The 10681-nt window shown below is 45.0% G+C and overlaps 1 protein-coding gene and 1 long non-coding RNA gene across 3 annotated transcripts in view; both read left to right on the forward strand.

Annotated features, from left to right (window-relative positions):
• LOC138152062 (uncharacterized) overlaps positions 1 to 8901 on the forward strand; it is a 73873-nt gene extending 64972 nt beyond the window's left edge. The window contains exon 2 of the long non-coding RNA XR_011166016.1: positions 5488 to 8901. This is a non-coding gene — a long non-coding RNA (uncharacterized lncRNA). The remainder of the gene's footprint in view (positions 1 to 5487) is intronic.
• LZTS1 (leucine zipper tumor suppressor 1) overlaps positions 1 to 8901 on the forward strand; it is a 73812-nt gene extending 64911 nt beyond the window's left edge. For both annotated transcript variants that reach the window (XM_069075739.1, XM_069075737.1), the window contains one exon: positions 4223 to 8901. In XM_069075739.1, the coding sequence (XP_068931840.1) occupies positions 4223 to 4903 (681 nt within the window). In that variant the 3' untranslated portion in view covers positions 4904 to 8901. The remainder of the gene's footprint in view (positions 1 to 4222) is intronic.
• Positions 8902 to 10681: the final 1780 nt, after the last annotated feature.

A 10681-nucleotide genomic window follows, 5' to 3' on the forward strand; every position in this document is an offset into this window, starting at 1 on the left:
GGTAGGATTACCTCTAGACTTCCAATGGCCCAGCAGTAGGAACCCTCTAGGAATCCTTTTCCCTAGAAGTGGATGAGAATGATGATAAAAACTAAAGGACAAAGAATCTTAGTGTAAAGCCACAGAGAATCTGGGAGAGATCACTCTTGTTTTGCCCATCTTGTGATGCCCATTGGGCCATCAAAGCCCACCCACCATTGATAGGTGGATGACCTCTTTCTTTTTCTTACACAAAACTGTATTGCCTAGGCAGACCCCTATGTTCCACTAATGTCCAAAGATGTCTGTCCACTACTCTGTGTTGGCTTTCTTATTGCTATGTGCCATTTTATTTTTATTAATTTTGTCATTATGAACCTAATAAACAACAAATAGAATAGGAATTATATATATATATATATATGTATATGGGGGGGGAGAAGGAGAGGGAGAGAGAGAAGGAGAAGGAGAGAGGAGAGGAGAGTCAGAGAGAGAGGAGAGGGAAACAGAGAGAAGGAGGGAGGGAGGGAGGGAGGGAGAGAGATGATTGTATATGAAATTGCAGGTCTGTATCATGTAGTTTTCTTTTGAAGTGTATAGCTTCTTTTGAAGTCTTCTTTCTAATCTTCCTTCTGTCCTTTTGTCTCCATTTTTAAGAAAGACGCCTCAATGACCCTCTTTTCTTTCTTTTTTTGCTTTTGGCTCTACCCTCTCTCTCTCTCCTCCATTGCCTTCTCATTCCTCACCCCACTGGGGAAAAAAAGGAAAAAATAGAGCCCTTGCAGAAAATATATATTTAAACAAATTTCCCACATTGATTGTGTTCATTCTTCATCTTGGGTCCATTGTCCCTCTGTCAAGAGGTGGGTAGCAATCCTATGCCAGTTTTAGAGTGGAGCATGGAAGGATAGAGAAGGTGGGTGTAATGACAGAGAGGAGAGAATATGGCTGATGGGAATGGGTATGGGAAAAGGTATAGGTGATATTGTAGTAAAGAATATAGATAAGTATCCACTGAAGTATTACTCAGATGCTTCATTGTGGAGTAGGAAGAGCTCTGGCTAGTAAAGTCTCAAAGACTGGTGAAGTCTTCCATTGGAACATAAGCTGTGACTATTGGTTCTACTGGATTGAGAAGCATTTTGAGTATATTGGTGTTTAAGTGGATTCTGCACTTGTCATCTGAAGATCAGACTAGCTAAATTTTGAGAGGCTCATCACCAGATTAGCTGCAAAATGATGGGGAAAAGGAGGAAGAGAGGGAGAGGGAGAAAGAGAGGAAAAGGGAGAGAGACAGAGAGACTCAGAGAGGGGGGGAGGGAAGGAAGGGAGAGACAGAGACCAAGAGAGAGACAGAGAGAACACTGGTGTAGACAGTAGCCACGTTAACAAAATCAGAAATCCTTAAAGTGAAATGAAGTAATAAAAATATCCCCTACCCTGGCCTCATTTTCCTCAGTTCGTTTAGCAGTTTGATGAAGCCTGCAGACCCTTTCTCAGAGTAATGTGTTTATTGCATAAAATAAATAATATTTTAAAGGAAAAGTTATTTTCAAGTAAATGTATTTTTTCATCCAAGTTAAATGGACTCCTTAAAAATCTATCTACAGTCTGAGTCTCCTTGTCTAGATGTTCTCCAAGATCCTTCTACCTCTAAATCCTGTGACCTTAAAAGATATCTTTAATATATAATAAATAGATAAATCTTTAATACATAATAAATAGATAATACACAATACCTAGACATAGAACTGCATTTAGATACTGGTATAGTTCTACAGATCTGGGTATAGATAATAAACTTCTAAGCATATGTAAAGCTATATTATAGAAGCAGCTAAATGGCATGATGGATAGACCACTGGACTTTTCGTGAAGAAGACTGATGTTCATACCTGCCTCAGACACTTGCTACCTATATGTGACCCTGGGTAAATCACTTCATCTCTCAGTCTCTGTTTCTTCCTCTCTAAAATGGGGATAATAATAGCACACACTCCCATGATTGATATGAGGATCCAATGTGATAATATACATGCAGCATTTTGTAAATCTTAAAGCTGGGCATGCTGGTCAATGTTTCACAATCAGCTGTATGACACACTCTACTAAGCTGAGTCTTCATTATTAACATCTTATCCATCACTATCACAAGTCTAGACAATCAACAAAACAACAAATCAAGCCTTAATTTTCAGTGTATGCCAATTTCCAAGGTATAATCACTCACACTGAAAATTTAACATGTCTGTTGGATCTGGCTTCACCACCACTCCTGCCTTAAACCACTTTATGAACTGCTTATTATTAGATTATGGAATATAGAATTTCAGAACTGCAAGGAAACTTCAAGACCAGCACTTCAACTTTCTAGGTGTAGTTCAATAGCTAGTGCCAGAACAAAGATTTAAATTCAAGTTATGTGGTTCCACATCCTAATAGGTCATAGCTATACATACAGGTAGAGGTGATAATCTTTTTTTTATTTAATTTTTTCAGAATTTATTTATTTATTTTTAGTTTTCAACATTCATTTCCACAAGATTTTGAGTTCCAGAATTTTTCCCCATCTCTTCCTTACCCCCCTGCTCCCCAGCATACTGATTATTCCTTTCCCCAGTCTGCCCTCTCTTATATCCCCCTATTCTCTCCCTTCCCCCCTTCTGCCTTACTTTTTTATAGGGCAAGATGGATTTCTATACCCCATTCCCTGTATATCTTATTTCCCGGTTGCATGTAACAACAATTTTTTTTGCCTTTTTTTTTGGAGGGGGGAAGGCAGGGCAGTTGGGGTTAAGTGATTTGCCCAAGGTCACATAGCTAGTGTTAAGTGTCTGAGACCAGATTTGAACTCAGGTCCTCCAGACTCCAGGACCAGTGCTCTGTTCACTGTGCCACCTAGCCGCCCCAACAAGTTTTTAACATTGATTTTTAAAACTTTGAGTTCCAGGTTCTCTCCCTTCTTCCCTCATCACCCACCCCCATGGAGAAGACAAGCAATTCAATATAGGTTATACATGTGTACCTATGTAAAACATTTCCATAGTAGTCTTGTGAAAGACTAACTATATTTGCCTCCTTGTCATCTTCAGATGGCAAGTGCAGAATCCCGCCCCCCATTTATTCTATTTTCTCCTTTGACCCTGTCCCTTTTCAAAAGTGTTTGCTTCTAACTATCCCCTCCCCCAATCTGCCCTCCCTTCTCTCATCCCTCCCTCTTTTCCCCTTCTCCTTACTTTCCTGTAGGGTAAGATAACCAATTGAGTGTGTATGTTATTCTACAGGTGATAATCTTAATGATGCTAACCAAAATTGACATAGAGCTTTATGTGCTGTAAAGCATTTTATGAATTTTTATCTCGTCTGATCCTCACACTGACCCTATGAGGTGGATACTGTAGTTAGGATGACCTCCCTTTTACCAGTGAAGAAACTGACGCTAAGTGACTAAGAGATTACATGACTTGCCACTGGCCACACTTAGTTTTTAAGTAATGAATTTGGATTTGATCCCAGGTCTTTCTGATTCCAAGTCCAGCACTCTCTCCCCTATGCCATATAAATACCCTTAGAAATCATTTAGGGCAGCTAGGGGACCCTGGAGTCAGGAGGACTGGAGCTCAAATCCAGCCTCAGACACTTAACGAGCTGTGTGACCCTTGGCAAGTCACTTAACCCTGATTGCCTCAACAAAAAAAGAAAGAAAAGAAATCATTCAGTTAAAATCTTTCACTTTACAGAAACAGACTGGGTTGGGAGTGAAGTAGGTTTATGGATACACCAGTACCTGAGTCTGAGAACTGAGTGAACTCCCAAGTTTGCCCCACAGGCTGAAAAAAGCTGGGAAGTATCAGCCCAAGTCCCTGAAACTACCTAGACAGCTAGGTGGCTCACTGCAGAGTCCTGAGTCAAAAGGCAGGATAGACTTGAGTTCAAATCCAGCCTCTGACACTTATTAGTTGTGTGACCCTGGGCAAGTCACTTTACCTCTGACTCAGTTTCCTTAACTGTAAATTGGGGATAATAATAGCACCCACCTCCCAGAATTTCTGAGAGAATATTCATAAAGCACTTATCACAGTGCCTGACACATAATAGGTGTTTCCTAAATGTTTGTTTGTTTCCTTCCTTTTGAATAAGTCTCCAACTTTTCAGAAATCAGGGACGTCCCCTGAGCAGAGACTTTTCTGGCCCTGGTGAAATTCCTCTCATGAAATTCCCTGGTTTTCCTCTTTCTGGACAGGTGTGCCAGAAGTCCGGTGAGATCTCCCTCCTGAAGCAGCAGCTGAAAGAGTCCCAGACAGAGGTCAATGCCAAGGCCAGCGAGATCCTCAGCCTTAAGGCCCAACTGAAGGACACTCGGGGGAAGCTTGAAGGAATGGAGCTGAAGACCCAAGACCTAGAAAGCGCCTTACGGACCAAGAGCCTGGAGCTGGAGGTGTGTGAAAACGAGCTGCAGCGCAAGAAGAACGAGGCGGAGCTGCTGCGAGAGAAGGTGAACCTGCTGGAGCAGGAGCTCCTGGAGCTGCGGACTGAGGCTGGCCTCCTCCGCCAGGAGCGCGGCCGCAGGGCCGAGACCGATTGGGACGGCATCTCCGCAGGGGCCGCTGGTCCAGAGGACATCCCCGCCTTGCAGAGGGAGCTGGAGAGGCTGCGGGCGGAGCTGAAGGAGGAGCGGCAGGGCCACGACCAGATGTCCTCCGGCTTCCAGCATGAGCGGCTGGTGTGGAGGGAGGAAAAGGAGAAGGTGATCCATTATCAGAAGCAGCTGCAGCAGAGCTACCTGGCCATGTACCAACGTAATCAGAGGCTGGAGAAGGCCCTGCAGCAGCTGTCGAGGGGGGATGGGGGGGCCGAGCCCTTGGAGATTGACATCCAGGGGGCTGATGTCCCCTATGAGGATATCATTGCCACTGAGATCTGAGGGCCCTGAGGTGGGAAGGGGGGGAGGAGGGGGGGGGGGGGGTGCAGAAAAGCTGGACCCATCCAAGACAACACATCACTTGCTCAGCTGTGCTATACTTGGGGAAACCCTTTCTTCTTCACTCTTGGCCAAGTTACTCCCATCTCCCCATCCCTCTCCCCCAGCCACCAAAGGTAGAATGTAACTTTCGGAGAAGAGACACTTGATACTTGATCCTGTGGCCAAACCCTCACCAAGGTGTCTGCATCAGCCATGACCCAGTTGAGCTGGTCATCATACTCCTGCCTGCCCTCCCAGGGGTATTATAGCCATCCCAACCTCACTTCTATCTTTTGGGACACCCAGAATTCTCCTCTTGCCCTGAGAAGACTTTTTTTTTCCTCATGAAGACACTAATTTGCCTTGGGATGGAGAAAAGCCATTACTGACCAGGAGCCTTGGAATTGAACCCTTGCTGGGGAGAAGCTCTTTGGGATATCCTGAAATGTTTCTCATTCATCAAGAATAAGAAGTTTCCTCAGTGGCTCCATAATTCTTCAGAGTCCAGGAGACCCTCCTCTGCCCCACAGAAGAAGACTTCATAGGAAGAATGGCTCCAAGGATGCCACAGATAAAGTTAGGGAAGAGGCCTCAGAGTTTAGGGAAACCTAAAATGAGTTAAAGATGAACCAGTCACAGGGAGTGATAGGAATGACCAATTCATGACAGAACTAAAGCCAGGGGCTCACTCATGCCAACTCTAGCCCAACTCCTCTGGCCAGGATGCTTCCTGGCAGAGATGGTTGGTGTCTCTCCAAAGAAGGCTGCTAAGCTTTGACTTCAGTGACCAGTCTCCCCAAAGCTATGGAAACAAGGGACTAGACTTCAGAGAGGAAAAACAAATCCCAGAGTTTAGTGTCTTCCCCAGGTTTTCCAAAGCAGGGATTTGTATGCTTTTCTACTGTCTCTAGAAGAGCTGCCATTTTTTTTTTTCCAGGCAGACCAAGGGAGTGGATTTCCCTGCTGGTTCCAAGCTAGAAACCTGCTGCCTTTGACCATTCTTCCAATTCAAGTTGGAAGTATTCCCTTAGTGTCCATAATCATCGATGGACACCACCATTTCCCATGTAACTTCTGGAGTTCTTTTCTTGGCTCCTTATCTCCTGGCCTGATTCATTCTCCCACACCCAACCCAGCCCAATTGTTGGGTAGTATCTTCAGTGCCAATTCTTAATAAGTTTCAGTACCACACCCAAAGCGCCACTGGGACAGTGATGCTGGAGTGGAAGGTGGAAGACAACTTCACATCTACCATCCCCGAGTCTGTCAAATACATCTACCATCCCCGAGTCTGTCAAATAAACCCATAAACACCCCTGATCCTCCTTCCACCTCACAGAAACATGGAAACCAAAAAGCCAGGCCAGCAGGATCAGCCAGCATCCAAGGGACCTGGAAACCAGAAGACTTGGGCTCTGGTCCCAGCACTGCTGCTAACTTGCTGTGTGTCCTTGGAGAAATTATTTCCCTTCTCGTGGACTTCAATTTCCTCTTCCATAAAATGAAAGGAGTGGAATAGGTGATTGTGAAGTTTCTTTCCAGCTTTAAAAATCTGTGAGCTGTTTCTTCCCCCCCCCCCCCCCCTCAGTTTCTAGGACATTGAATTTTTTGGTTTGGAAGTTGTTAAAGGATATTTTCCCCCTCTCAGAAGCAAACAGCAGACCTAGCAGGCAGCCGGCTGTTCTCCAGTCTATTTTTGCCTCTAACTGCAGATGCTGTACTTGTAACAGCCATCTCCCTCCAAATCTCAGAACTGTATACCCAAGCACTTCCCAGGGAGACATTTCCAATGGAAGCAGTGGGAAGGTAGCGATTGAGGTTCTGAAAATTTTAAGGTTAGGCAGCTCTCCCTACTCCCTGTCTCTTCGTCTTTGACCTGCTTCTTCCAGAGAAATGCCCCCTGCCTCTTTCCTAGTGCCCCTCAGAGTTTCCTCCTTGCTCGATTGAAGATCAAGGATAGAAGACTAGAAGCCTAGTTCCCCATGGTCTGTCCATGGAGTCCCCAATATTCCTTTGAGTCCCTGGTGTCAGGTATCATAAATCAAAGCAGGTGGGTTAGGGCTATGAGTGAGTAACCTGGTAGGAGAGGAAAGAATCACCTTCCCTAGCCCACACACAATATGACACCTTGACATAGAAGGATTTGCTCAGGAGCTCAGTTCTTGATGAGCTTTACAATCATGGCTGGTTTGAGACTCAATTTGAACCTAGAATTCCAAAACCAAATGTCCTTCCTTTGCTATAAGGGCAGGACCCTGCAGGATACCCAAGTCCCAACCAGCTAGTAAAAGACCTCACCTTCCCAACCCCAAACCCTTTCAAGCCAGCCTGTGCCTTGTACATTCCAAATCTTCCCACTCCATCTTATAGCAAAAACAAAAACAAACAAAAAATTGTATAGAGAGAGCCAACATTTTTTTCTTAGATTAAAGCCTATCCAAGAGAAAACAGCTCCCAAAACACAAAGGATTCTTTGTGAAAGACCTTATCTAATCAATTAATAAGTATTTATTAGCACCTACTAATGCCAGACACCATGCTAGGCCCTGAGGGTACAAATATAAAGAAGAGAGGAATGCTTCAGGCTTGGGAAAGGTTTCTCTGAACCCAAAGACCAAGATGTTAACAAATTCTCAACAAATAAGAGAGCTCTCCCAATCTCCCCAACAGCCATAATCCAGGCTATACCAGGGATTTGGGCCTTTGAATAGAGGAAGACCCTAACTGGATGGCCTTTGAAGCCTTTAGCTCCAGCATCCTTAGGTACAAAGATGCCTTTCCCTGAGGGCATGGCCCAGTGCTGAGGTCTGTACCCTTTGTCATGACACAGGTACCGCTGCTTTCTGTAACACAGCTAGGTGGAATGGACTTGGTTTCCCTTTTCTTGGCACTGGATGAAAATTTCTCAATGTTCTTAGACTGTGTCAACCTGGCCACCTCTAAACTAGGGAGAACAGATGAAGGTGGGCAAGCATCCTGTCCTTTGAAAAGTCAAGGATGGGTGGGGACAAGAGGATTCACTGTCCTGGTTCCTTTTACTGTTGAAATGTCCACTCTGTGGTCCTTCCCTTTGGCAACGTTCTTGCTCCTCCTATTCCCCCCTGCTTGCTCGTTTTCTCCAAACCATTCCCTATGCTCCCAGAGGAGTGAGGATGGCTGGCCAGAGAATAAAGGCTTATCTGCAAAGCCATAACCCAGAAAGCCCATCCTCTCACCAAGAATCATACTTTGCCTGTATGTTTTAGAAACTGACCTCTGTGGACTCTGTCTTCACTGCAATGACTGGATATCTTTCCTGACTGTCTTGCCCTCTTCCTTATGACCTGCAGCTATGGGCACCTGACTCCAACCTTCCTCAAACATATAGGTTGAACTTGAAAAGTGCTGTTTCTGGAGGCTGCCTCTGTTCTGAGATCTAGGGGTTGGGAACTAAAAGACCCCTCAGGCCAGCTCCAGGTGCAGAGGGGGAGGTATCTAGGTGAACGTCTAGAACAAATGCCCAATAAGCCAGGATCATTCCCTCCTTAAAGTTCTCTCCAGGATCCTGGTGAGACAACAGGCAGGAAGAATTGGAACTGTCCCTAGAGGAGGCAGAATCTCCTGCCTGCCCAACAGCTATAATCTGAGCCAATGCCCCAGAGCTGTATGGGCAGTGCCTGTGGGGAACCCTGAAACCTTTGGGTCTACCCTGGCAGCAGGAGATCATGCCTGCTGCTATCACTGCAGGCTGTGCAGGGGACTGCCCCAAGAGGAAATTCCCCTCTCCCCATCCCCACCTCCAGCTTCTGGAGGCCCGTGTTTCGTTGGACATGTAAATAGACTTTTATTCCCTTTGTCATTTTTTGGTTTTGGGGAAGCTCTCTTTTATTCTATTTTTCATGTCTTCTTCTGGTCATGTAAATGGTTCCTTGTAATTTTATGTTTTAATTTATAAATAAAGAATGCCATATCTCCCTCAAGGATGTGTCTGCTCTTTACTCTTCCTAGTTCCATCCCTGCTGCCCCTTACTGAAATTATTCCTGAGTTGCCTGCCCTGGAGACAGTAAGTGGTTATAAAGACAGATCTGGTAGAAATGGAGAAAGCTGTAAGGCCCTGTTCTCCACCCCACTCACCTTCAGTGTGCCATGGCTACCCCAAGTGCCGCGCTGTGATATAACTGGGGAATAAGAATTCTCCCCTCCCTTTTCTCTGGGGAAGTCTATCTTTGGGGTTCTCACCCTCAGAACCCATACCTCATGAAAATAATATGATATTTTCAGTCTATGAGAGAGGGCAATGAAGCTATGTTGGGGAGAAGAAAGACTCTTTCCTAGTGGTTGGCAAAGAGCTTGGGATAGCTCCTCTGATATTAGCACTCAAAGCATTAACCTGCTTTGGTTTTGGTTTGATTTGGTTTTTTTTTTAAAGCAGAAATAAAAGAAGGGGATTACAAAGTGATTTTATCCTCCCATGATCCCATCCTCCTTCCTTTCTTAACTCCAACCCAACACTCAAAGCATACTGATTTCTCACCTTCTTGGCCAACTTGTTGGGCTATTTGCATGAAAAAAAAAACCCTCCCCCCCTTTTGGCCAGAGGCTTTGTTGGGGGCTTCTGGTCTTCCCTTAGCCAAAATCCCATTGTCCTGGAAGGGAATGAAGGTGTTGGGGGAGGGAGGGAGGTAACTGCAGCAGCCATCTGTCAAGCCTGCTTAACTGAGTGGCCTGGCCAACTCTTTGTCTTTGTCAGCATCTCCTGAGCACCTGCTCCTGCACAGGGCCCAGGCTCAGCTGGGCAGGGTGCAGAGAGATCCAGGATATAGGCCCTGACTTTAAGAAGCTCAGAATCTAGTTGAGCAGTACTGCCTGGGCACAAAAAGTTAAAATAAGTAAGTTGCAAGATGGCATGGAACCACAAGCATGGTTATAGGCAGTGCGTTTATTGGAGAAGGGAGCTGTCCCTTTGGATTGAAGCAGTCTCCATCAAAAGATAACTTGACCTTGCAGATAGAACACTGGCCAAATAGGCAGGAAGCCCTGGGTGATAATCCTGCCTGATGCTGGTTCAGTTTCTTCATCTGTAAGATGGAGATGATTATAATAACAAATATAACTTAGTACTAGTAGTAGTGCGGATCAAATGAAATAATTGATTTCGATCTGGAAGGAATCTCAGAAGGTATCTAATCCAATCTCCTCATTTTACAGATGGGGTGTTGAAGCCCAGAGGGCAGCTATGTGGCTAGAGGACCTGAGGTCAAATACAGTTTCAGACACTTACTAGCTGTGTGACCCTAGGAAAGTCTGCTTAACCCTGTTTGCCTTAGTTTCCTCATCTGTAAAATGAGCTGGAAGGAAAGGAAACCACTCCAGTGTCTTTGCCAAAAAAAACAAACCCAAAAGGGGGTCCAGAGAGAGTCAGACATGACTGAGACAATTCAGCAACAACAAACTGAAGCCCAGAGAGATTGTGACTTAGACAAGGTCACGGAAATAAGTAGCAGAGTGAGCATTCAACTCCAAATTCTTCCCACTGTCCCACATTGTTTCCAGCTAGTACCATATAAATACTAACGTTTATAATTTCTATAAAAAGTGGGACTTGACCTAGGCCTGTGAGAACAAAGATTTGGATAAGCAAAGGGAAATCATGAGCCTTAAGAGCAACTCATGGCAAGATTTATAAATTGTGGGGTGGCTAGGTGGCGCAGTGAATAGAGCACCTGCCCTGGAGTCAGGAGGACCTGAGTTCAAATCCG

The sequence above is a fragment of the Petaurus breviceps genome, unplaced genomic scaffold (genome assembly GCF_028583685.1).
Source record: "Petaurus breviceps papuanus isolate PSGF00001 unplaced genomic scaffold, PetGlider_PUasm1.0 90919, whole genome shotgun sequence".
Taxonomy (NCBI): Eukaryota; Metazoa; Chordata; class Mammalia; order Diprotodontia; family Petauridae; genus Petaurus; species Petaurus breviceps.